The sequence below is a fragment of the Dipodomys merriami genome, unplaced genomic scaffold, assembly GCF_024711535.1.
Source record: "Dipodomys merriami isolate MVZ:Mamm:240054 unplaced genomic scaffold, mDipMer1.0.p SCAF_8, whole genome shotgun sequence".
Classification (NCBI taxonomy): Eukaryota; Metazoa; Chordata; class Mammalia; order Rodentia; family Heteromyidae; genus Dipodomys; species Dipodomys merriami.
The window spans coordinates 496709-524359 of NW_027206401.1; the positions used below are offsets into that span (position 1 = coordinate 496709).

The 27651-nt window shown below is 46.3% G+C and overlaps 1 protein-coding gene across 13 annotated transcripts; it reads right to left on the reverse strand.

The window, feature by feature from the left end:
• Positions 1–2464: 2464 nt before the first annotated feature.
• Ermard (ER membrane associated RNA degradation) lies at positions 2465–27577 on the reverse strand. Of its 13 annotated transcripts, XM_070010331.1 has the most exons (20): positions 27386–27577; positions 26957–27125; positions 25010–25149; positions 24145–24246; positions 23811–23900; positions 22243–22363; positions 21934–22042; positions 21170–21306; positions 20415–20529; positions 17894–17996; positions 16607–16795; positions 15028–15057; positions 14611–14679; positions 13205–13378; positions 9746–9829; positions 7769–7845; positions 7156–7281; positions 6709–6927; positions 6232–6345; positions 2465–3512 (listed from the first exon to the last, which is right to left on the reverse strand). In XM_070010331.1, exons 2-20 carry the CDS (start codon positions 27123–27125, stop codon positions 3290–3292), a joined length of 2391 nt encoding a protein of 796 aa, XP_069866432.1. In that variant the 5' UTR covers positions 27386–27577; the 3' UTR covers positions 2465–3289. The 13 variants fall into 13 exon arrangements, with proteins under 13 accessions (XP_069866432.1, XP_069866427.1, XP_069866426.1 ...); XM_070010326.1 differs by lacking the exon at positions 22243–22363 and having other exon boundaries at positions 21945–22042; positions 27386–27464; XM_070010325.1 differs by lacking the exon at positions 22243–22363 and having other exon boundaries at positions 21934–22088; positions 27386–27464.
• Between the last annotated feature and the right edge of the window lie 74 nt (positions 27578–27651).

The window sequence follows — 27651 nt, forward strand, 5'->3', positions numbered from 1 at the left end:
AGAAACCATTTAAAGAAAGATTCGTTTTGGCTCAGTTGCTTCAGACGATTCTGTCGTGGTTGCTTGAGGGGGGCATCGTAGCGGTGGGAAGGGGGTGAGGGGTGGAGGAATTTCTTCATGGCCGCTGGAAAGCAGAGGCCAAATGCCTGTGCTACCAAGTCCTTCCCTTCCCCCATCCTTTCCTCCAAATCTGGCCCAGGAGCTTCACCTCCATTCCTCTGGGAATGACTGACACATCAGAGCACATGTGTTAAGGCACTTCTCAACCCAACCTAGCCGAGGAGCAAGACTAGACATCTCACCTGCCACCAATGCCAACTGTAGGGTGATGGAAGCTGAGTGTTTCCTCTAGGAGTGTAGTTCTAAGTAACGCAATGAGATAAGGCGGGCAGAAACATAGTCATCGGAGGAGACCAACACTGGGCCTGCACCTGTTGTAAGCCCAACATGAGACAATGGGTGTTTGTCAGAACAGGCAGAGGCCTATGGGGGAGCAGCGGGGCCTCTTAGCAGTCACCTGCACGTGTCACACCAGCTCAACTTGGCACCTCGTGGCACCACTGCCTGTCACCTGCAGGAGGAGCAGCAAGGTCATAAGCTGGGTCTGTGTCATGGCAGCGGCAGCACAAGGGCAGGGATAGCGAGAGACCCAGGCCCGTCCTAACAGAGCCGGGAGGCGCACCCTTGACCCAGCTGGGAAAGCAGGCCGAGTGCAGACAGGGACATGGGGCTTGGCTTCTACTCAGAAAGTGATGTGGGACGCTCCGTCTGTCCTTACAGCCTTGAACAGGGTGGCAGCGGGGAACGCGGTTAGGTCGGCTCGACATTTCCCTGGAATGCAATTGCAGGGCCAGTGCCCAGACCAAACTGGTAACTGCAAGGTGCACATGGCTGCCACTACGGCAAAGGGCAAAGCAAGGTCCACAGAGCCGTGGCACAGGGGCTGCCCTTCCGACTGCACGCATCAGCCGTGGCACAGGGGCTGCCCTTCCGACTGCACACGTCAGCCGTGGCACAGGGGCTGCCCTTCCGACTGCACACGTCAGCCGTGGCACAGGGGCTGCCCTTCCGACTGCACACGTCAGCCGTGGCACAGGGGCTGCCCTTCCGACTGCACACGTCAGCCGTGGCACAGGGGCTGCCCTTCCGACTGCACGCATCAGCCGTGGCACAGGGGCTGCCCTTCCGACTGCACACGTCAGCCGTGGCACAGGGGCTGCCCTTCCGACTGCACGTCAGCCCGGTTTGTGCACGTGGGCAGCACTGGCCTGTCCCCAGTGCTCTGCAGAAGCCAACACCTCTAGGCCTGTGACACCAGGCCCACCCATTTCCTTAGCAGGAGCCAGTCTCAAACCCAGAGCTTCCTGCATAAAGGGACCCTTGTTTGCCCTCCATCCTTCTCTAATGGTGGTAGGCTGACTGAGAGTCAGGAAAGGGAAAGAACAAGGCTTTAGGAAGCCCTGGGTTTGATTCCTAAGCACCCTAGGCAGAAAAAGCCGAAGTGGCGCTGTGGCTCAAGTGGTAGAGCACTAGCCTTGAGCTGAAGAGCTGAGGGGCAGTGCCCAGGCCCAGAGTTGAGGTCCCACAACCAACAACAAAAAGTCCTAGAGACTGAAAAGCAGCCACTGGCATTCAGGTGGTAAGTTCTGGCCCAGGTGCGCCTCACAACTGACTAGTATCAGCAAAATTGGTGGAACTTGGCACTGGCTTCCTGAACCATGAAGCCAGGTTCAGAGCCTGTTAGGATGCAGGCCTGAAGCATCCCCCAATGGCTCATGGGAAGTCTTGAGCTAAATACAATTCCTAGAGCAGAAAAGCCCTTGGAGAGCAGAAGCCCCTGAGCACACTGGCTTCCCACCCCCCATGGCTCCTCAGCAGAAGGGGGCCCACGGACGGTGCTGGTCTAACATGCACTGCATGCAGGAGGAACCTGGCTGGCGTGATGCCACCTGTGGCAGCCAGCAGAGCACTGTCCACACCGGCCTGCACCACTGGTCAGCTCGCAGTGCTTCCCGAGGCCTGCATGTGCAGCTCAACGAAGCAGCTACGTCCTCATGAGCTGTCTGTCCTTGCGGAGGGTGGACCCTCACAGAGCCCACGTGTGCCCTGTGATGGTGCGGCTGGCAGCCGCGGGCCGCACCCAGTGGGCCATACACCGGGGGATAAGGAGACTGCCGAACAGCTTGGGTGAGCGGCCAGCCACCACACAATGGAGGGCAGGGAAGATGTCTAGAACTGAGATTCTCTGGGCAAACTTGGTATTCCAAGTCCAGTGATAAGATACTAAATCCAAGCACCCCAAACAAGCATGGATGATGATGGGAGGTGAGCAAAGTCCTGGAGGCAAAGGTGAGGGGATGGACAGGTCACGGGGAAAAGTTTAAACACTGAGCTCTGATCGCCAGGCACAAGACAAGACACGCAGCACCTTTGTGTCCTTTCCAGTCTATAACACATGCATTGATCGGATAACACACTTTTATGTAGTATTTTATTCTCTTATTCCCAAGTCTAGTTGAGAGGGTCCCTAGTGGGCTTGGGCCGACAAAGGGAGAGCAGGATGTGCCAGGCTGCTCCCCCAGGACCCTCCCCCGCCCCTCCCCAGACCTCAGGTTCTCTGAAGCTGGGATACCTGCAGAATGTAGGGCAAGAGAGCTACAGCTACACCCGGCCAAGATCTGCAAGGTGGTGGGACCAGCACGCTGCATGTGTGCGGGCAGTCAGGTTAGCACAGCCTCCTGGGAGCCCAGCTGCTGCTGCCAGCTGGGGCATACACTGTCTTGAAGGAGCATCTGGTCCAGATAAAAGGACCTCCCAGATGCACTAAGGTGCAAGCAGCTGGGAAGGGGGCCCCGGGAGCTGGTGACTGGCTCAAGCTGAGCCGGGAACGCTGACCTCCTCTCCTCCAACACTCAGGCCTGGATCAAACCTGGAAATCACTAAATCTAAGCCTCACGACCCACGCAACCTTCAGAAGCGGCTCACCAGTGCTCAACTACCAGAAGTGGACACACCAACGTAGGTCTACTCGTGGGGATGGGCTATGACCCGCCCACGCCAGTCCGCTCATGCGGACCTCCCAGACACAGATCAGGGATCACTGTCAAGGACAGGTGTTGGCCACTAGAACGAAACCTACTGCAGCTGATGGCTGCCAGAGTTCAGCCTCAGGGTAACCCCACAGGCAAGTCAAATACAGAAAGCACCATGTGAACCCGGATCAATCAGACCCTGAAATCCACTCCCACTGCTCAGTGTTAACATACTTGTTGTTCACAACTATTTCAGCTTAGGGTTTTTTGGCCATAGCTGACTTACAAGTCTTTTCACACGGCTGTTGCACTTGGGACTCTCTCCTGGCTAAATGTATTAACATTTGTTTTGTCTCACAAAAAGTCCAAATTTTCAACAAAGCTGCATGTGTAAGAATGACAGTTTCATTCCATTTGTTCTTCTCTTGGCTGGTGTAGACCACAAGGTTCTCAGCATACTGCAAGACTGACTTTAAAAACCTGTTGAAAAAGAGAGCAATTAAGTTATTTGCCCATGCATTATAAAATGAAAAAAAAAAAAAAAAAAAGAGACTTAGGTGTTTTCTCTTTCCTCTTGGAATTACTCCTAGAGTTAAACAGTACTTAGTTTGTATCTGTAGATCCCAGAAAACACATGGATGCAATAACGCAACACATGCTATAGAAGAGCCAAAACATGGAGAAGGCAAGCCATCAACAGGCTTATGAAACACAGTGTGTTCTGGATGAGACTGGCGGAGAGGCCACAAGAGGGCTGGGCCCACCCCAGATCCCAGGTGTCAGGACCCCGGCACTCTCCCCTCCTCCCGCACAGGGCCTCAGGAGAGGCTGCAGAGCTGCTGCTGAGGCCATTTTCACTTCTCCAACCTGCTCCTCAAAGCGCCCAAGGTTTGGGATTCCCCAACTTGTTACCTAGAAACTTTTCACACTCAGAAGACAAGTGAAAAAGAACCAGTGAGGTCCAACCCTCCATGTGGAACAGTCCTGCACGACGTGCACACTCCTGCACACACTCACCAGTCCTGCACGATGTGCACACTCCCACACTCACCAGTCCCGCACAATGTGCACACTCCCGCACACACTCACCAGTCCCGCACAATGTGCACACTCCCACACTCACCAGTCCCGCACAATGTGCACACTCCCGCACACACTCACCAGTCCCGCACAATGTGCACACTCCCACACTCACCAGTCCCGCACAATGTGCACACTCCCGCACACACTCACCAGTCCCGCACAATGTGCACACTCCCGCACACACTCACCAGTCCCGCACAATGTGCACACTCCCACACTCACCAGTCCCGCACAATGTGCACACTCCCACACACTCACCAGTCCCCCACAATGTGCACACTCCCGCACACACTCACCAGTCCTGCACAATGTGCACACTCCCACACACTCACCAGTCCCCCACAATGTGCACGCTGGCACTTCATTCCCACACACTCACCAGTCCCCCACAATGTGCACACTCCCACACTCACCAGTCCCCCACAATGTGCACGCTGGCACTTCATTCTCACACTCACCAGTCCCCCACAATGTGCACACTCCCACACACTCACCAGTCCCCCACAATGTGCACACTCCCGCACACACCAGTCCCCCACAATGTGCACACTCCCGCACACTCACCAGTCCCCCACAATGTACACACTCCCACACACTCACCAGTCCCGCACAATGTGCACACTCCCACACACTCACCAGTCCCCCACAATGTGCACACTCCCGCACACACCAGTCCCCCACAATGTGCACACTCCCGCACACACTCACCAGTCCCCCACAATGTGCACACTCCCGCACACACTCACCAGTCCTGCACGACGTGCACACTCCCGCACACACCAGTCCCGCACAATGTGCACACTCCCACACACTCACCAGTCCCCCACAATGTGCACACTCCCACACTCACCAGTCCCCCACAATGTGCACGCTGGCACTTCATTCTCACACTCACCAGTCCCCCACAATGTGCACACTCCCACACACTCACCAGTCCCCCACAATGTGCACGCTGGCACTTCATTCTCACAAGCCGTGGTGCTTCTGGGTATTAAATGCCTCAGGCCTATTTTGATGCCCACCTCACTGTTCACAGGTATGCCTGCTGCCTGTAAAGTGCGGCTGAGAGGCAGCTGAGACACTAGGACTGTGTGGGCAGGCTGGGAAGGTGGCTCAGTGGCAGAATGCTTGCCTATCATGCACGAGGCCCTGGGTTCAATTCCTCAGTACCACATACACAAACAAGCAAGCAAAGACTGTGCAGGCAGCCACACCCCAGCACAAGCAGCACCCATGCAGCCTGGTCCACGGGGCTCTGGTTTAAGTTGGGCCAGCTAGGGTTCCACCAACTTTTGGAGCCCCACATCTGGAGAGCCCTGAAAAGCAGGCTTCCCAGATTGGAAATTATTGGTTATACACAACAAATATGGCTGGCCTTGCGCCCTTTGGACGTGGCAGGGCTTGCCCATGCCCAGACTTCACATGCCCCTGGCAACAGCAGGTACCGGTGCGTGACAGAGACCGTACGCGCTTCTGCCTCAATGCCTACCCTGCAGCTCCAACCTACTGCCATGCTGTAGCACAGACTGTTGAGTTCTGGAAGGACTCAGCATACTAAACCATGTTTACTTTTGTGAGGCATACATACCCATATAGGTGTCAGCCTCTAATGTTCACAAGCTTACTAGCAGTAAAATTCTGAGAACTGCTAAGGAACCATCAGAATCAACAAAGGTTAGGAAAAAAAAAAGTCACCAAAGAAACAATCAAGTCAAAACTGGTCTTTTGTATTTGACCCCTGACAGTTCTGGGGACTGGACTCAGGGCCTCACACTGGCTGGCAGGTGTTCTATACTTGAGCCACACATCCAACTTTTGTTGCCTCATTTTCAAGGTAGTGTCCTGCTTTATGGCCGGGTCGGCCTGGGCTGAGCCTCTCCTTTGTGCTCTCCGCATCACAAGGGCCATGGCCATAGCCCAGCCATTGTGCATTGTGCTCCCCACAACACGACACCTGGCCACTTTTATGTCCTGACTGGACACAAACCGCGATCACTCTTATCCCTGCCTCCCAAGTAGCCTGACTAGAGTTTTACTGTGCCTGACTAGGCATGAGAACTATTTGAAATTATCCAAGCATGAATGTTTCATTCCTGTTTAAGTAGAGCACACTTACTTTAGGTATTTCTGATATTCATGAGCATCTTTACCACAGACGACATGAATGCTGACCAATTCCAACAGAAGGAGCAACAAAATCAGGTACAGCACAGGAGACAGAAGCCTAGTACTAAAAAGGAGACAGCGGATTACCATCTGACCCAAGTAACAATTTTCTGTCGTCAGAGGGGAAACCCAAGTTTCACCTAACCACCATCTTCTTCAAACACCTTAATTGAAGGTTCTAGAAAGATGGTACCCGAGGCACCTTCCATGTGCCCTGCAGCCCCCACAGGAGTGCTGAGCCTAGTCCGTCCTCTCGCCAGCCTCGTGTGCCAGGAGTCTCCCCTCTGTCTGGGAGCAGCACCTCCCTGAGTCTGGCCAGCTGCAGCTGCTGTCCACCCAATGCTGTGCCTCTGACAACACCGGTGGAAGGGTTGAACAGGTGTCAAACACAGCCCAGCCGAGGGCTGGCCCACAGCCATGAACACACCTGTTGAGCATGTGCAGGTAGTTCTGCCGCTGCCTTGAGCGCAGGCTCCGCTCCACCCACTGCCTGTGCCTCAGCCGCAAGGAAGCCTCCACCTGGCTAGACAGGCGCTGGCACTGGGAACTGATGCCGCGGAGCACTACCAGCACTTCCAGGACGGCTCTGGGGCAGAACAGCGTGGGAACGCGTATGCAGCCGAGTCCACGGAGCACCTGCGGCCACCTGCACGCGACAGCACGCGGTCAGGAACGCACCCACCAAAGCCTCAGGCCGGCTCCAGGCCTGCAGGACAACTGGAGGGAGCGTAGATCAGTGCTGACTGAGGGCTAACTCTCAGACACTCCTGTGCCTCAACAGAGAATGACCTGTCCAAAACTCCTTGTGGGGTTCACAGAAGACAGACAATACCAAGTATGCTAGCCGCGCCTGCTACGGTGTTGTGGAACTCACGTGGAGGTGGGAGGACCATCCGTGTCCCTGACAGCACAGAGATGTGCAGGCATGTGGTGACACAGCTCACATACAATCTTTGTAATTAAAGAGTAGCAGGCACACGTTTCAGAGTCACTTTCCAATCTGAAACAGACGATATTCAAAGACACACAATAGTTAAAACGCCATCATAACAGTAACATTCACTTTAGTGTTCAATGAGCAAGCAACTTTATCTGTAAAAACCAGTGACAGAAGTGCACTATTTGGGGCACTATTGGGGTACACACAGCTTGTCCACATTATTCCACAGCACGAATGTGCCTGCAACATTTGGGGTCCCAAGTCTGTATCATACCCCTCTTCCTCCTGAGTTCAGACTCCTACTTCTTCTGCTAAGAAGTTCTTGGTGGGTGCCTCTGTCTCCCTCAAACCCCCATACCCACCTCCAGTCTGTGCTCCTTGTGGGAGATCACCTTAGCCAGGCTTCTTGCTTGTACATGCATGGAGCAGACAGTGAGACCTAGCAGCTCCCTTTTTTATCCATGTTCCAAGAGCCCCAAGGAGAGCAGAGCTCTTGGAACTGGCTACACCTGACACCGGACAGTCTGTGCAGCCTGTGACCACATACCTGGTGGTTTCCAAACCAAGTTCTTCTGGTAAAGACAGCAAAGGCCAAACCCTGATGCTTTCCTCACAGCTCAGCACCTGGAAGAAGCATTTACATGCTGGTTTTTGTTTTGTTTTTGCCAGTATTAGGGCTTGAACTCAGAGAGACTGAGCACTATTCCTGAGCTTTTTCACAAGGCTGGTGCTCTACCACGTGAGCCACAGATCCACTTCTAGGTTTTTGGAGGCTAATTGTAGATAAAACTTTGAGGTAGAAATCCATGGACTGTCTTGCCATGGCTGGCTTCCAACCACGATCCTCCAATCTTGGCCTTCTGAGTAGCTAGGATTATAGAAGTGAGCCACCAGTGTCGGCAAATGGCCTTTAAAAAGATTTCACAAATTACCCGGAAAGTATGTTTTCAACTATTACGGAAATTAAATCACTTTCTAACTCCCTATTATTTTAAAAGGGGGGTGACTCAGATGAGGGACAGCTGGTTGACCTTCTGGAGGACTTGCAGCTGCTGAACATCTGGCTGGTGTGAACTTACGTCCTTTGACCCTGCTAGCTTTGGTAGTGGTCCTTGACTAAGAGGACAGCAGATGAAGGGTGCCGCACGGTACCCCCTGATTCAGGACCATGCACTCTTGTGAGAGGCTGGCTGTCACCTGGGACTGCTGCTCAGAGGATGTGTGAGGTCTCTGGTCAGTTTTCAGCCTTCTAGATAGGATATTCCACAAGCAGTGCTCTGGGGGGGACACACCAGTCAATGCCCAGCTGAAGCCACTCAGATTTCTGACCCACAACAATATAAGCAAATCAAATGGCAGCTGTGGATACCACCACAAAAAAATGAAGGACAGGAGGTGGCGAGAATCTGAAATAACTGGGGAGGACAGAGGGGCTCCCAGGGAAGAGGACAGCAAGGAATGTAGGGAGAATCAGAGAGGCTGTGGTCACAAGGCAAAGCCTTCTTTTCACAAATTTCTCTTCCTTCCAGAACCTTCCCTTCTAAACAATGTCCCTACAGACAAATGCTGGTACATCTACCGTCATAATCATGGCTTGGAAAATGCAAAGTTCTCACGGGGACCAGACTGGTGTGATGGGAATGGTGAATAGTGTCAGAACAATGACTGTCCCCAATCAGAATCCACCGGCCATGAAGCATGAGGATGCCATTTCTCTCTGCTTCCCCTCACAAGCGCCTTCCCACGGACATTGTCAGTCAAGCCTGTCTTCAAGGCACAGACTCTACAGAGCTCTGCAAAACTCTCCCACACCAGAGGTACCGAGCATTATCACAACCACTGTCTACTTGAGTGGCCATTCTGAGTCAGACCGGCTTGGGGGCATTCCTGGACCTCTGGAAACTCCTCACATCCTGCCATATGTAAAATAAAGCCCCTTAGCCTATTGTCAAATTGGAATTTCATCGCAGCATTGCTTAAAAGCTTGAAATTGTTAAGTTAACAAAAGCTGGTCCCAGTGCAGTAGAAGACAAAAATGGACTCCTTGCCTGTACTCTGACCTGGGTTGATAAAGACAGCAGCAGCTGGGAAGGTGGCTCAGTGGTAGAGTGCTTGCCTTGCATGCATGAAGCCCTGGGTTCAATTCCTCAGCACCACATAAGCAGAAAAAGCCAAAAGTGGCGCTGTGGTTCAAGTGGTAGAGTGCTAGTCTTGAGCTGAAGAGCTGAGGGACAGCGCCCAGGCCTAAAGTTCAGGCCCCACGACCGACAAACAGCAGCAGCTTCCAACACTCACACCTTACTAATAAAAACATCCAATGACACCAATCTTACCATCACTTTCAATTGTTAGATTCAGAGCCTGAGCCAAGGTAGCTCAGAAAGACTGTGCACCTTGCCCACTGTCATGTAAGTGATGTATGAGGACACAGCCTGCTGAACGAGTCTCTTGGATCTTCTGACAACTCTGCAGAGGAGCAATTCCACACATGAACCCTCTTCCCAAAGCCCTGCACATGGCTTACCTGCTTTTTAAGCTGAAAAATGGGATGGCAGCGGGAACTATAGCCCTCTGCGAGTCGCATCAATGATCTTACCACTGCTTCCTCCTGGTTAGAAAAAAATTAGTTACCACAGTTTTTATTAGGGCTTTTAAGGTTTGTTTTAAATTGAATCACAGGTTATTACAGTCCAACTTTCTCATTGTTTTCCTTCAAATAATTCTGTGCAGCTAAAAACAAACTAAAATTCTTCAGTAAGTTGGACCGGGTAGTTAAATCATAGCTCAAATGATTTAAAAAAAATTTTTTTTGGCCAGTCCTGGGGCTTGAACTCAGGGCCTGGGCACTGTCCCTGAGCTTCTTTTGCTCAAGGGTACCACTCTTCCACTTGAGCCACAGTACCACTTCCGGCCTTTTCAGTTTATGTGGTACTGAGGAATCGAACCCAGTTCATGCATGCTAGGTAAGCACTCTACCACGAAGCCACATTCCCAGCCCCCCAAATGATTTTAAACAGAACTGGCTAACAACCATAGCTATTAACAATGTGACAAAACTACAAATACATAAGTAAACGATTACAAAAAAACTTAAATGTTAAAAAAAATCATTTCAACTAAAAGAATAACACGGTTATAAATACTGAATGGCTTAACACATAAATACTGAAAAACTTTGAAAAGTTATTATCTATACTTACCAATGTAATAAGCAATAGCCATCTAGAGTTCCCAGCAATATAGAACAAACAATTCACATGGTTACAAAAGTTAAGGTCTAAGGAGAGGCGTTACCTTTCATACGCTACATCCCTGAGCCCTAAGTCACAGCTGTACTGCATGTAGCACCCTCACAGGGCCTGGAGAGGCAGAGTTCTGGGCGTGGGTTAGTGAGCTCCCACGAGGCTCTGGGGGACAGCATGGGCTTGTAAGTCAAGGTGGAACACCTACCTGGCTTTGGTTCTAGGATGTGAAACCATAGTAGAACCTCTGGGTCAAGAGGCAAAACAAAGCAAAGAGGTCACAGAAAAAGGAGACCTGCCACAGTGTTAAAATACTGTTGCGAGGAGGGTGAGGGTGGTTTGGGCAGGTTATGTCATGGAAGGGACACACTTGGGACTTAGGATTAAGGCAGAGGACTCAGAGGGGATATGGAAGCAGGGAAGAGAGGCTGGGGGCTTGGGCCTGAGCAGCCACTGTTAAGACGTGCTTTTAGATGGCGGGCTAGGGCTGAGCGCCCAGCAGGAGTCAGCCAGATCAGCCAGAGATGCCACATAACCAAATGGATTTCCCTATGCCAAAACATGTTAGGCTCCCTAAGCTACTTCACTAGACACGCTCTTTACTATTTTGTGTTTTTGGGTTTTGTGTGACATGCTCTTTACTATTTGTTTTTTGGGTTTTGTGTTTAACTATGCAAGTTTACATGGAATAATAACAGAGAATAGGCAAGAAAATTCTGAGAACAATCATAGGAAGATAATTCAGGGGATGTTAAGTTATCATGGAGCTTTAGTAAAGACTAAAGCTACTAGCGAAGACAGCCCAGGGCTAGGGCCTGGTACACATGGAACACAGATGTTTAGTCTTTACATAGTATACACTCTTGGTAGCTATTTGTAAAAGAAAACAAAGTAAAACTAGACTCTCTACCTTACTCCTAAGATGGACTAAATTCCACTTGGATCAAAATATGTAAATGAAACTGGTGCTGATGGCTCCCAACTGTCCTAGCTACTCAGGAGGTTGAGATCTGAGGATCGGGTTCAAACCTAGCCCAGGCAGGAAAGTCTGTAAGACTCTTATCTCTAGCCACCAAAAAGCCAGAAGTTGAGCTGTGGGTCAAATGGTAGCCCCAATAATCACACACACACACACACACACACACACACACACACACACACACACACACACACACACACACACACACACACACACACACACACACACACACACACACACACACACACACACAAATGGAAAACAAAAAGGAAGCAGTAAAGGCACTAGGAAAATTGTAAGCAAAATGCTGGGTGCTGGTGACTCACGCCTGTCATCCTAGCTACTCAAGAGGCTGAGATCTGAGGATCGAGGTTCTAAGCCAGTCCGGGCAGGAAAGTCCATGAGACTCCAATTAACCACCAGAAAACAGGAAGTGGCACTGTGGCTCAAATGAGAGAGCTTGCCTTGAGCTTTTTAAAGAGCTCAGGGACAGTGCCCAGGCCCAGAGTTCAAGGCCTGCAACTGACAAAATAAAAAAAAATTTTAAAAAAGGAAGCAATATGTACACTGAAGTTACAAAGAAGATTAATAAGTCAAGGGAGAAAACAAATCCAACAAAATGGAGCACACTATGTTAATAGGAAGTCTAGAAAATAATTACAACCATGCATGTGGTAAATCCAAGAAAAGATCAAACCATCACAAATTAAAAATAAAAAAGGAACATCACAAACCTTTTAAAAAGAAAGGTCTTACTGCTATCTTTAGCCTTGAAACTTTATTTTTCAATGGACTACAGGTGCCCAAATGAGCAGATGGGTTCACTTTACATTGCAATTAGGAATTTTCTGTAGCACACAGTTATTATCTGAGCCAGCATAGGTAACTGATGCTCTGACAGAATGGAAGCTGACAAAAGGGGTAAGCAAACTGAAGCCACAAACACACCTAATGAGAAACACTAGCTACCAGACATAATGTCATCTTCCTAAGCACCATGTTGGTACGCACATGGAAAAATGTGAGGCAAGCACACTTCATGCTAAGCCAGGCACAGGTGGCTCATGCCTGTAATCCTAGCTACTCAGGAGGCTGAGATCTGAGGATTGTAGTTCAAAGCCAGCCCACGCAGTTAAGTCCCCATGAGACTCTTATCTCCAATTACCACCAGAAAACTGGAAGTGGCCCTGTGGCTCAAGTGTTAGAGCGCTTGCTTTGAGCTGAAGAGCTCAGGGACAGTGCCCAGGCCCAGAGTTTAAGCTCCATGATCGACCAAAAAAAAAAAAACCCACACTTAATGCTTAACAATAATCATTGCTGGGAGTTATTCCTCATGGCTTGAACTTCTAAACAATTTTTAAAATGACTTCTAAACATACAATCTGAAAATAAATAAGAACAGACATTCTAGCCAAAATTGCTTATTTTAAAGCAAAAAAATTAGTTTGTTGGTAGATATAAATATGCCACCCATCAGCTATAAAAACTTCCTAATATTTGGTTAACTGTTTTCTAATTTGTTCTTTGATTTTTCAATAGTATATTGCTATTAAAAACAAAGGCAAAAGTCTGCTCAATACTTAATTACCTCAAATAGTACTAATTATAGAAAACATAATATACATGTAATCAATAATTATTAGTAGTATAACTCATTAAAACAAAAGATTAATAGTATCAATTACACTGGGAAATTAAACCACACTCTGTCATTGCTGAACGACAGTGAGTTTATCTAGCCATCTTGCTCTGTCTGCATTACCTTAAACACTGACAGCACATCTTCATCAGTGAATCTGAGGGAAAGCACAAGAGCAAATGCAAGGAGCTGGCTTGCTGCTGCTTCTGGAAACTCACGTATGTTTATCTCTCCATGGCTTAAACGATCTCGTAAACGGGGGCCCTCCTGATGGTTCAGGAGATCCCAGAGAAATTCCTTTCAGAAGTAAACAGAAAATGTTTTACTAATGTTCTAGGCAGAGGGAACAATGGAGGGCTAAGGGCCCTGGGCGTGTGACTTCCAGACGGTGTCATCACTACTACGCAGCCAGAATTCTAGAGGGGAGCCTTGTATATGCTGGGCAGGAAAAACCTAAGAGCTGGCAAGGCGCTGAGGGCCAATCACTAAGGACAGAAACATCTGGAAGGTTCTGGAAGCTAGTGAGACTCCCATCTTGCTTATGCTCACCCTCTTCCAGGGCAATACAGAAGTTGTTCTTCTGTTTATGAGCACAGCCCCTGTTTTGCAGTCTCCTGTTTCTCTCTTCTCTACTGTGCTCATTTCATCATTAAGCTGATAAGACAGTTCTTTCTTCCCTTTAATTACACATGGCCAAGGCCCCTCCCTTAAGCTACAGAAAAGAAGTCAGGAAAAAGCTGACCTGGGAAGATGGTCAATGGATGGACAGTCCCAGGGATTCAAGACAGAAAAAGAGTCATGGATAAGCTTACTTAGTCATCTCCTAAACTAACAGAATGAAGAGATGACTAAAGTTCATAGGAATCTGACTTAATACCAAGCAGGAACTAAAATCTAGGTCTGCCAACTCTCAGTCCGAAGGAAATTTTTATGGTCCCAAACAGTTGTTACAGGCTGGGAAGGTAGAGTGCTTGCCTTGCATGCATGAAGCCCTGGGTTCGATTAGCAGAAAAAGCTGAAAGTGGTGCTGTGGCTCAAGTAGTAGAGCACTACTACCTTGAGCTAAAGAGCTGAGGGACAGCACCCAGGCCCAGAGTTCAGGCCCCACAATTGACAAAAACAAAAACCCCAAAAAACAAAAAACCCAAAAAAAGTTGTTATAGTATCTTCACAAAATATTTTTAAAAACCTAAGAATAATTGTTTTTCATCCAACTCAGTCGTATTCATTTGACTATTACTATACTTCACAAGACAAACAGTCCTGTAGATTGCACACATACATAGAACCAACAAATGCTTAGGAACACTAAATCATTAGGTTTCAAAAAACACTGCAGTAATACAAAGCACAGTGTCCACCCTGGAGCCACAGCTAAGCCAGTATCTGATGGAGGGTAAGAAGGGAAGATAAGTATGGTTCAGCTCTGCTCTTGAGTAGACAACCAGTCATATTCTTTGTTACTGGACTGGCGCATACAGGTTCATAAACACAAGAATAAAAGACAGGAAAAAAACCTAATACTGTACCATAGCAGGTTCTCCAAGGAAAAGAGGAAGTTGGTTCACTCTACCATCCCCCAAATGCTTTGCCAATATCTAAAACACCAAAAACAAATAAGCTATTATATTCACACACACTCACACACAGAGAAACATATCTAACCCTTAAAATGTAAGCCTTTACGTAAGTCTAGTCCATAATATTAGCATGTCTTTGCATTTTCCAGCTTAGTTTTGTGCAATTTTAGAAACTAGATTAGTATTATTAGTACGATGGTTCTTAAAATTAGCCTGAAAGCTGCATTTAAATCTACTATTAGTTCTTCTCCCTATGTTACTACCAACATATTCCTCTAGGTATATGATTTATGGCCAATGTTTAGCTTTGCATTTTAAAAGAAAACAAAGTTTCATTCAAGTTGCCTAAAAAATTTAACTACTTACTTCATCAAAGGTGGTATACAGAGTTCTTGACTGCAGAAAATAGAATGAAAATAAATTATTAAAAAATAGTATCACATTATTCAACATAGGAAAATGTTCTGGTCATTGTCACATAGCCACAATCTTTTTGTGAAAATCTTGTTAAGCTTCGTCTAGAAAAATTTTGGGACAAAGTTTAAACAGTATAAAAGATAGGAAAACTTACTGAATCTGATGACAGGATGTGGTCTTTACAAGTATTTTAGCTTAAGTATTCGTAACATTTAGGGTCCTATATCTCTACAAGTCACTAAACTCCAATGTCTGATACTTGTACGTAAGAGTACCATGTAGTATTTTCTCCAGAAGTAGTCTTTATTTTCCTTCATCTTCATGTGACCAGAAAAGCATTCAAGGTTTACTCCCAAGAAATAAGACCCTGGGCAATTTCTTTAGCTCCAGAAACTTGAATTTTCTCTGCATATTGGGTATGATCAACATCTGCCTCAAAAGGCTTCTTGGATGGGGATGGGGCTGATGTGGCTGGGAAGGTGGCCCAGTGGTATAGCATTTGCCTTGCATGCATGAGGCCCTGGGTTGGATTGCTCAGCACCAAATAAGCAAAAAGAAAAAAGCCAGAAGTGGCGCTGTGGCTCAAGTGGTAGAGTGCTAGCCTTGAGCTGAAGAGCTGAGGGACAGCGCCCAGACCCAGAGTTCAGGCCCCACAACCGGACCCCCCCCCCAAATAAAGGCTGGCTCCTGGGAGAATTCTACAGGACTTATAAAATTTAACAAAAGAAGCATTTCTTTTTTAGCCAATCCTGGGGCTTGAACTCAGAGCTTCTGCTGCTCAAGGTTAGCACTCTACCGATTGAGCAACCGTGTCACTTCTGGCTTTTTCTGTTTATGTGGTATCTCAGTTTGGTGCCAGGGAGACTAAGAAAACATGGTCAGCAACAGTAGGACTGTCCAAGAACAAACTTTTTGAATAAGTTAAGCTTGAGGTGCTGGGGAAAATACATATACCAGTTTGTTTACCAAATAGGTATATTGCTAATTACAGAGACTAAAGAAATGTGCAAGGGGCTGGGAATGTGGCTCAGTGGTAGAGCGCTTGCTTTGCATACAAGAAGCCCTGGGTTCAATTCCTCAGTACTACATAATCAGAGAAAGCCAAAAGTGGCACTGCGGCTCAAGTGGTAGGTAGAGTGCTAGTCTTGAGCAAAAGCAGCTCAGGGATAGCACCTAAGCCCTGAGTTTAAGCCCCAGTGCAAGACACTGCTTTGAGGGACTGGCATTTAACACTAAAATACCTGTGGCACTTGTTAGCTGTATACAAAAAACCTGGTATGTTGAGTTTTCACTTTTAAGTTAAAAAAATTGTGAACTGTTGTTCCCTCAGAGGTGAAAACTTATGGCATGGAATTGTGTGAGATCACTCATAGTGAAAATATGGAGTGAGTAGGCTGTGATATGCTATATAAAAAAGCTGAACTAGAGTGAAAAGTAAGAACCAACAGATCATCCAGCAAGCCAATAGGCACACAGAGCCACACGGCCTGTAACCTGTCTATAGCCAGGGCGGACCAGTGTGTGCTACCTCTAGGAAGTGTTCTCTAGGGAGTGACGCATGCCTCTTCCTTTTCTTCTGGCGATAGGCAGACGTGAGGGGAGATGCAGCAAGCTCATCAGGAGGATGTGGCCTCACAGCCTCCGTGCGTGGGGGAATGGTAAGCTGTCCTCTAGTCTGGTTGCTTCCATTCATGAGAGTCTCAGATGCACTTCCATCCTATGTACAGTAATGTTGCTTTGGGATGTTTATTACTAGCAGCAGAAATCTAATTATAACTATTAAGAGACAGATACTTGGAGTCAGAGGAGGGAAGATTGAAACCAGTCTACATCCCTGGCTCAGAGAGCAAATCTCATGTGAAAACTCTGAAGCAACAATGTGGACACACACATCAATGTTTTCAGTGGATACATTGCATGTTGTTTGTGAAGATATGCACATACATACCTGTGTATGTAGTGGAAGGGTATGTCTGTGATGTGTGCACACATGAACAGAAGTGTTTATATATGCATGTATTTGTAAAGATTTGTGCATATGTGGATATAAGGACCTGTGTTCATGCACGTGTTTGTGAAGATGTGTGCACATGTGCTGCTGGGTGGTGCACGTTTGGGGATGTGTGTGTGCAGTGTATTTGCATCAACATGAATGAAATGTGTGTAAGCACTCATTTGAAAGTAGCAGTAGAAAAGCTGTGGCAAGCACTGAATTTGTTATTTTATACAGCCATATGTAAGTTCTAAAACTCCCCTAAAAGATTACTGTCCCACTTTTAAGATGAAGAAACTAAAACCTAGAGGACTGTAATTACTACCCAAGGTGAGAGTCACCCTCAAACGTGCCTTAGTGTGACAGTCCATGGTGACACTTCTGGTCACCATGGAGACCATGACCACCTCATAATGTGCTATTAAATACAGCTACTGAGAAGAGTGCTTACTACTTCATCATACCACTAAAGGTTTTTTTTTTTTTGGTCCGGTCGTGGGACCTGAACTCTGGGCCTGGGCACTGTCCCTCAGCTCTTCAGCTCAAGGCTAGCACTCTACCACTTGAGCCACAGCGCCACTTCCGGCTTTTTTCTTTTTGCTTATGTGGTGCTGAGGAATCGAACCCAGGGCCTCATGTATGCAAGGCAAGCGCTCTACCACTGCGCCACCTTCCCAGCACCCCACTAAAGGTTTTAAAGGACAAAATTCCTAATAAAAATGTTACAAAATCTATAATACAAAGTCACAAAACCCACAGAGGTTTTGCAAAGAAAGTTCTTAGCCAACAGCAAATTAAGTGAGATGCTGTCACTTTCCATACCTCTGCAGTCAGGAGTCTGTCTGGACACTGGTTAACTGCAGCAAAAACTCTCCTAAGTCCCATTTCTAGCTGTGTTAACAACAGTATGGCGCAATCGGCAAACCTGCAACATTGAAGGCAATCAGCTTAAAGCATACATCTACAATACAATTAGCATAAATCATGGTGACTCTGGTCCAGACATGACCAGGGTGGTATTAAAAGTAAAAAAGTGCTACTATAGTCATCCTGAGCTACACTGCAGTTCACTGATTGTGGCTTCACTGTATCAGGGTTGTCTGTTTTTTAGTATGTAGTGACCCGTCACTCATCATGGGAGTTATGTTCCAGAGACCCCCACAGTAGGTGCATCCACAAAGTGACAGTGTTATAGAGCCGTCCCTTACTATATCATGGTTCACTTGTTGCTACTTCTCAGATTTTTCACCTAAGTGGGGAACTCTGGAATGTAGCTCCCATGATAGGTGAGGGAATCACTGTACTTGCTAGTATGAGAAATAAGTAATTCAATGTTTATTACTCTAATGGTTTTAAAACCACTTTTAGTAGCTTCAGTAGAACAAAACAAAGACCATCATCAAAAACCAATCACTTCTGTAAGCTACTTAAGCACCGAGATTTCACTGGGTTGTTAGCAAAAAAATGAATGCATTGTTCTTGTATTTAATAAGGCACTTAGTACTCGATTCCTTGCTTTCCAGGCTGCCTGCAGAGGTCACTGTGGTATAAAGTTGGCATGGCACGGGCCCATTGGGCTCATTTGATACTTTTTAATTTCTTTAACATTCTTGTCACAAAGGCAATGGAGATTTGAGACCTTAGCTGTTTCCCACATAATTTGGGTTTTTGAAAAGATTTCTTCAAAGTTGCCTGCGCTACCAAAACACACACACACACACACACACACACAGACACAGACACAGACACACACAGACACAGATGCACAGACACACAGACACACACGCACACACGCACACACACAGAACCACAAAGACAAAGCCATTGCTGGAACTTACATTCCAAAAACCACTTACCTCCTTGTACAATGGGCTCACAAGCATTTTGTAAGATGTTTTTGGCTTCCTGAAATACCTATTTCTACTCAGGTACTCATTTTCCTGTTGGTCTTTTTTTTTTTGATCTTTTAAAACCAGTGGGGTTTTTCTGTTGTCTTTTTCTTGCCAGTCGTGGGGCCTGAATCCTGGGCCTGGGCACTTTCCCTCAGCTCTTCAGCTCAAGGCTAGCACTCTATATCATTTGAGCCACTTCCAGCTTTTTCTGCTTATGTGGTACTGAGGAATTGAACCCAGGGCCTCATGCATGCAAGGCAAGCACTATACCACTGAGCCACCTTCACAACCCCTAAACCAGTGGTTTGAGTTGATTCCCTCTTTGCTTTTTTAACCTATAATACCCTTGGTCATCCAGAGGTGGCATTTAAACCTTATTATTTTCCATTCCATTTCTATTTAATTTTCCTTCCACTGGCATACCTCCTAGCCCTTTTCTTTCTCATGCCTTATTTCTCTTGCAGTGGGAGCTTAAAAGAAGTCATGAAATCTAATTTGGGGCTCCTGTATGGGAGCCAGCTGTCTTGCCCAGAAGAGTAGACAATGAGCTCAACTTCTGTTTCGTTCCACACTACCTCGAGTATCAGCAGCAGCTAAGAGATGATGCCTCATAGCTTGCACAGCGCTGGAACTTTCCTAGAGCTCCCTGTCGGGATCTTCTGGCTCACTCTCTCATTCAATGAATATGATCTATGCCTCACAAAACCCCAGTACACCTGTTTTGCAGAAAGGCCATTCACCTGGAAGTCCTATAGCACACAAGACATAGTTGTACCATCAGTAGATAAGAACTGACTCAAAAGTAAGCTCTGATAATAAAATGAATGTATCAGAATGAAGCCACCTGAGGAAGAAAGGCAAGTTGGTACTCATGGTCTCCACCTGTCACACAGAGGCTTTGCTTCGGAATGGGGCTGATTTCTAAGGGAATGCAATGCCCACAATTACATTGCTTTGCTCCATTATTCTCTTAATACTGAACTCAATGGTTCTGTTACAGTAAGAACTCAAAATGAATATTAGAATTAAGACAAAAACTATGGCTGGGCACTGATGGCTCATGCCTATAGTTCTAGCTACCCAGGAGGCTAAGATCTGTTAATGCCAGCTGGGCAGAAAAATCCAAGAGTTGTAACTCCAATTAACCACCCAAAAGCTGGAAGTGGAACATGGCTCAAGCGGAACAGTGCTAGCCTTGAGCAAAAAAAGCTAAGAGACAATGTCCAGGCCCTGCATTCAGACCCCACTGGCAAAAAAAAGTTATGTCAACTCTAACAAGGGGATGACACTAATGTTTAAAACACATCTTCAAGCTATCTCCTAAATAATTATATAAAGGTATTTCATATGAGCGCAACTCTACCTCTATAGTCTCTTGTACCCCAACAGTGAAGACTGTTGAGAGGTGTTGCCTCCAATCACCAAGAACAACTCTGGCATGCTAACCTTACCTGTGTGATCTGAACTTGGCCAGTGCCACTTCCCAATATGGTAACATGATTTTTAATATAAAGGTAGATTTTGTCATCACTTCTTCTAATACTGAAAGTATCTCACAAGTAACACCTGCAAAAATAGCAAATATCTTTAAATACAATCAGCCTAATCAACTGAGAAATAGAAAAACAAAAATCAAACACTGTCAGGCAGATGGGCTAGGATAGTGCATCTCTGATGATGTTGATCTTTGGTGATGTTCTTTGAAAGACTACTTGACCTACTTGACTCACAGTAACTGTAGTGGCCTCAGGGACCTTGAAAATTGGGGGACATGACTTAGGTAACAAGTAAAAGTAAGGTTCTTGTTTGACCAGCTAAACATCTTGACCAAGAGCAATAAAATACATTTTCAGAAGATATAGGCCCTTCACACTATTGGCATCTTTAAGTGAGTACTAACGTACAAGGGAGAAGACAGCATACGGGGGATAAATGTCCCCACGCCACTGTATATGTCAACACATCTGAGGAACAGACCAGTTCTGTCACAATATTGAATCACACAGCTGAACTCTCAGTCACTGAATGAGCACTGGGAAGGGGTAGTGTTCCAAAAAACTTGTCAAGAGATCTTCAGAAGCTAATAGAGCCATCTTGCCACTGGAGAGTAAGTTCTTTATTATACCTCAAGAATTCAGATATTGACATTATTTTCCAACACCTTCATGAAATCACATTAAGGGATGGGGTAAGGGAATATACTTGCCGGGAAAAACAATCAAATCCTCTAAATTTGTAAGGGTTACAAAGGGTCGATGTGCTAATGTGACTTCAGTCTGTTGAAGAAAATCTTTCAGTAGCTGACCCAGTCCTGCTATCAGCAGGAGTAGCATTGAACAGTATCTAGAAGAGATTGCCACAAACACCTTTAGAAGGAGGAACTCAGCCCATACATCTTAAAACTTACTTTAATGTTTTAAATTAAGAAAGTAAAGTAGCATCATACTTCAGAGAATGCCCCTAAGAGAAAGCTTTTTTTGTGTGTATGCCAGCCCTAGGGCTGGAACTTGAAGCCTGGGTGTTGTCCTTGAGCTTTTTGCTCAAGGCTAGAGCTCTACTAACTTGAACTACCACTGTACTTCTGGCTTTTTTGCTGGTTAACTGGAGATACGAGTCTCATGGACTTTTCTGCCAGGGCTGGCTTTGAACTACAATTCTCAGATCTCAGCCTCCTGAGGTAGCCCAGCTCAAGATGTAGAAGTTGATCCGTGCAGCCTAGGAAAATAATAGTCCTGAGTCTTCTACTGATCCAGGGCCTGGACATTTTTTATCATGCCTTTCTGGAGGCCTCTTGAGTGCCTTGAGTACAAGGTCTTGAAACCATACTCCAAACACTCTTGTTCTCTGATGTGATGTGGAACTTGACTTCCCCATCTCTCACACACACGTCTTTAACAAATTCACCTTTCCCTGTTGTGAAATTCAAGAAAAAGTAAACGCTAAATACATCAAAAGAGAAAATTTCTTCACCTGCAACTTACTTGGGAGGGATTTCTTGAGGTGAGGCAAACCCATGCCATAAGATATTTCTCAGGTTGAGTCCATGGGGAGAACCAATGAAGACTTTCAGTACATCCATCTAACCCATCAAGACAGCACATCATTGAACAGTTATCATTACGGAACTGCTGGGCAAACCAGTACAAGACTAAAAAAATTTTTTTTTTTTTTTAAAATTTGAGAGCATACTGTACAGAGGGAAGACTAAGAATATTTTCTTCCTTCCTTAAACTAAGAGAGACAACAGTCTGGGTCTATATAGTTATAGGTACCACACACATTTTGTATGACTCATCAGCTCATCCATCCTCAGAACAACTTCGAAGAAAGCAAGGGTCTTCTCTCCCACGTGCAGTGACAGGAATACAGGCAGGGAAGGAGAACGGGCAAGGCTTCCATCCTAGGATGAGCCAACCCAGCTTGAAAACATCAATCACGGGCAATCAGCATCTGGGCAAAAAAGTACTGACAGAAAATCAGAACCAGACAGCATGTGCTTGTGTGGTAAAAGGAAGAGGATGATATAGCCACAGCCAAACCAACAGGGCAAGTCTTCTCCTCCTGGGGGTGCAGCTCTTTGCCTATCCACCTAAAACATCCAATAGTCACTCCACGCGAGAGCACCACTCCTGCACTAGAAAGATGCAGGAGTATGTTAGATGCTCAGACTAAAAGAATGATACAAGGTCAGACACCAGTAGCTCACGCCTGTAATCCTATGTATGCAGGAGGCTAAGATCTGAGGATCCCAGCTCTAAGTCAGCCAGGCCAGGACTGTCCGTGAGACTCTATCTCCAATTAAAAACAAAAAGCTGCAAGTGGAGCAGTGGCTCAAATGGTAGAGCACTAGGCTTGATCACAAAACCTAAGGGACAGAGTTCAGGCCCAGAGTTCAAGCCTCGGGACCAGCAAACACACACATAAAAGAATGATACAGAAAAAAGGAAGTTGCTCAGGGACTAAAACAATACAAAAACCATATAGCAAAAGAGAATCTTTGAGCCAAAAAAAAAACAAAAAAAAAAAAAACAACTCAGTCCTCATTGAAGTAGAACCTTGCTATAGAAGCTAAAAGGTAAGCAAATGGTTATCTCAGACAGCAAATCACAGATCACAGAAACAAACTGTGTTGAAGAACTCATCCCCTGCTCTCCAGAAAGAACAGGAGGATTTTTCTGAAAATACTCAATTCCAAGTGACAAATCCACTGCTCCCTGAAAGTTCCCTTCAATTTGAAGTCTCTTGGTCATGTGCCCTCTAGAAGGTTCTGAATAAGTATGTAGTTCTGTATGATTTCTCAGCAGTATCTAGTTTTTTTCACTATAGTTTGAATGGATAGGTGCAATGAACAGAAAATTCCACATTTAAAACACTGACATTTTAGAATAAAATTTCATTATCATTCTTCTAAAGCAGGGATAGCAATTTTTTTTTTGCAGAGGGCCATTTGGATATTTATAACATCATTTATGAACCATTCAAAATTACCAATATGGGCAGATGACTGTGGGCAGCCGATGAGTCATACACATACGTGTGTGTCCTGTCATGTACCAAAAGATTTCTGTGGGCCTTACATGGTCCTCAGGTGAACATTCCCCACCCTGGAAAGGGTTAAAAATAACTATTCTATACTGAGTTAGTATTATCAACATAAACACCAATGAAAGTAATATGCTTCAAATAGTCCTCTTACATTACCCAAGAAGCCTATTACATGGGGAAAAAAGGGGTAACACTTTAAGGTAAAGGAAGAGGGAATGCTTGAATCTCTAAAATAATTCTTCCCTAGAGAAGCATCACTTGTCTGTTGTAACTTTCTGTACATTTCCACTGAACAAGCTTACCACAGAATGCCCAAAGACTTGAGCAAGTTCCTCAGATGCCAAGAGATCTCTTAAGAGAAATGGACACTTCTTCCCAATCAGCAAAAATACCTAAAATTCAAACAAAAATTGTATAAAAATTGTACAATTGTAGGATAATGAACACTAACCCTGCAGCTATTTGTACTTAGACAAATGTTTTATAATTTCCTAACTACTCAAAACAAGTATTACACACATATACCAAATTACTGTATTTTATAGAAAGCAGTAATTACAATATAGAAATCTGAGTTCCACATTCTTCAGCCCACCCACAAATCCAGTGAGCAATTGTGAGAACTGTCACACTCACATCTCCCAAGGCTCGCTCGAGACATGAGGCTAACTTCATTACACTGAGACACACAGTGGGAGAGGGCAGGCTTTCCAAGGCATCAAATATTTCAGGAAACAACTGTTCAGAATAAGATATACAATATGCATTAGAACTCACACTTTCAACTTCTATATTTTAGCATAAGTATGTTTTCTATTTGAATATTATAATCACTAAAGAGTTACAAAAATACAATATGTAAGGATTCTTTATTTAAATGTCCACTGAATGTAACAAATCTAAAATAACCGTGAATTGAAAAGTATTTTTACCTACACTGTTTCCCATTGTTATTTATCTTATTCCCTCAAAACAGCTAAAACAGTTCACATAGTCTCTTAAAAGAGATAGTACAAATAGAAAACAATTCTTCCACTCTAAATTAGGAAGTTCAATCCATTTTAGGAAAAGACTTGTTACTGATACGGGATTATTGTCATTTAACTCATTAAATGAAATGGAGAAAAATAGCAGACAAAACAGAGTTTTGGGCTGGACCAAGAATTAACCACCCTTTCTACAAATCACTAAGAGATTAAGTACCCTCCCTGTGGTTTCTTAAGAACACTTCACTGTTCCTTTTGTCTTTTTGTTTTGTTTTTGCCCAGGATGAGCACCTCTTTATCAAGTACAACCTCACCAACTCTCAATTCTATGAGAACCAAAAGGGAAGGGTTTCTTAGCAGGGGCTCTGGAGCCCTATATAACTCAGATTTGTCTTGAAACCCTCAACACTTCTTCACAGTTGGATGGCCCAGGGATGGTGTCTTTAAAACTGACAAATAACAAGGGCACCTAACAGTAATTGCAAAGTTCTTCTACAACTGTTCAGAAGCCAAACCTCTGGAAAATGTGTCCACTGGAACCATGGTACATATTGAATTTCAAACTGCTCTTTGGTCAGGGTTAAGAAATGTAGATGGACAGCCTCACACACAGGGCCCAGCAGCCGCACACTTCCCCAGTAATCAAGATCTTGCCCTACAGGACGAGAAGGCAAGTTTCACTACCACAGTTCTGTATTATAGGAGAAAACAATGTCTGAATCATAAAATCGAGTTACAGTTTCCAGAAAACCAATAATTAGCTTATAATTGAGTAGTAATGTATCATTAGAAATAACTCACATGATGCCTGCTGGTTTACAAAAAAAAAAAAAAGACATACTGTCAGTAGAGTGTAAAATAGAAAGGTTCAGGGCTGGGAAGGTGGCTCAGTGGTAGAGTGCTTGCCTTGCATGAATGAGGCCCTGGGTTCGATTCCTCAGCACCACATAAGCAGAAAAAGTCCGAAGTGGCACTGTGACTCAAGTGGTAGAGTACTAGTCTTGAGCTGAAGAGCTGAGGGACAGCACCCAGGCTCAGAGTTCAAGCCTTATGACTGACCAAAAAAAAAAATTAAAATTAAAATTAAAAAAAAGGTTCAAGCAGGAGAAACTGTATTTGATGTCATTATCTTTACACAAGTTTACGTGAATGCAGGCTCAAACTATGTACATCAGATCCACATTTATCTGTAGTTTGTTACCTATGGTCAACTGCAGTATTGTAATATTAAATGGAAAATTCCAGAAATAAATTCACATTTTTTTTTGTCAGTCATGAGGCTTGAACTCAAAACCTGGGTGCTGTTTTGCTCAAGGCTAGCACTCAAGTACTTTGAACCACAATGTCACTTCTGCTTTTCTGGTGCTTTATTGGAGATAGTGTCCCAGACTTTCCTGCCAGGGCTGGCTTTGAACTGCTATCCTCAGATCTCAGTCTCCTAGGTAGCTAGGATTACAGGAGTGAGCCCCTGGTGCCCAGCAACAATTCATGTTTTAAATGGGGTGCTGTTCTGAAATCTCCTTTATTTACCACAGTCTTATCTAAGGTGATGTGTCACCCCTGAAATCTCCTTTATTTACCATACTGTCTTATCTAAGGTGATGTGTCTGTCACCCCTTGTATCCAGAGCATACACACTGCCTGGCCTTTAGTCACTTAAGCTATTTCACTTACTAAACTGTCACAGTATCAAAATGCCTGGGGCTAAGTAACACTTACTTTACTTAGTGATGCCCCTAAAGTGCAAGACAGTGATTCCCAGGAGTCACCAGGGCATAAACTATAAGACGCATCAGCAGCACACAGGGAGCATAAGACACATCAGCTCTGGGGCTGTGCAGCAGCACACAGGGAGCGTAAGACACATCAGCTCTGGGGCTGTGCAGCACACAGGAAGTATAAAGAGAACCACAGTGTAGGCTGCAGTATTATCAATACTGGGGAATCTCGGAACATAACTCCTCAAAGTATACCGATTACTGAGTATATTGCACCTTGGCTATTTTTAACATTTTAGATTGTGAGATGTCTGATGACAATGAATTATTACACCCTAAAAATCATTAGCATAATATGGATTTTTTCTGTTTTAATTAAGTTTGGGGTATCCACATAGTCAATAATAAAAACCTAGGCTGGGAAGGTGGCTCAGTGGTAGAGCGCTTGCCTTGCATGCATGAGGCCCTGAGTTCGATTCCTCAGCACCACATAAGCAGAAAAAGCTGGAAGTGGCGCTGTGGCTCAAGTGGTAGAGCACTAGCCTTGAGCTGAAGAGCTGAGGGACAGCGCCCAGGCCCAGAGTTCAGGCCCCACGACCGACAGAAAAAGAAAAAGAAAAGAAGATAGAAAATACTGTTATCGCATCCTGTCATACAAAGCAATGGCTAGAAAAGGGCTGCTACAGTTCAGGACCTCTCAGGTGACCGTGCTGAGTGAAATCGGGGGTGCTCAACAGTACAGACCTGGCTCCGCACAGCTCACGCAGCCCGTCACCGCGTCCCAGAGCACCTCGCCCCTGGGCGTGACGATGGCGTCGATAGCGCAATTTCCTCCGACTTCGGACCCCACTTCACAAACCAGGTCGCGCACGGAGGGAGAAAGGCACGTGGTGACGGCGTCCGCTCTCAGCATCTGGAGGGGGGACACAAGCGAACCGTCTAAGTGGCGGGGAGGGCGGGTGACCGGCCCCGGACGGCGGCCGCGCGGGGGCTTCCGCTTCCGCAGGCGTGTGCGTTCCTCCGCCTCTCCTCGGGGACTCCGGTGACCCCGACACGGGGGCTTAGGGGCGCCGGTGCCCGCGGCCCCGCCTCGGGGCCCGCTCCTCCCAACACCCGCCTCCCCGCGCGGAGGACGTCCGCCGGCCCCGCCAGCGCCCGGAGGGCAGCGCGGACCTCGGGGCCGCCCAGGCTCGCCCAGCGCCGGTCGGCCGTGGCGCCGCGCAGTCTCCCAGCCCTGTCAGGCGCCGGCGCGCAGGACCCCGGAAGCTCCGGCTCCAAGACGCCGGAAGGAAGCGGGAGCGCGGCCAATCGAGCCCCGCCCCTGCTCCCGGGCTCCGGGCTCCGGGCTCCCGGCTCAGACCGGCGCGCTCGCGGATGACGCAGCCCCGCGCTCGCGGATGACGCAGCCCCGCGCTCGCCGCGCCGCGAGCCCCGGAGGG

Excerpts from the sequence above, each read along its gene's own strand:
- Ermard (XM_070010331.1), bottom strand. The coding sequence starts at position 27,125 with ATGCTGAGAGCGGACGCCGTCACCACGTGCCTTTCTCCCTCCGTGCGC. Across the intron at positions 7,846-9,745 it reads TTTTTCAGCTTAAAAAGCAG|GTGCTGAGCTGTGAGGAAAG; the intron begins GTAAGCCATGTG and ends TGCTTCTTCCAG. Across the intron at positions 6,346-6,708 it reads TACCTGCACATGCTCAACAG|TACTAGGCTTCTGTCTCCTG; the intron begins GTGTGTTCATGG and ends TCTCCTTTTTAG.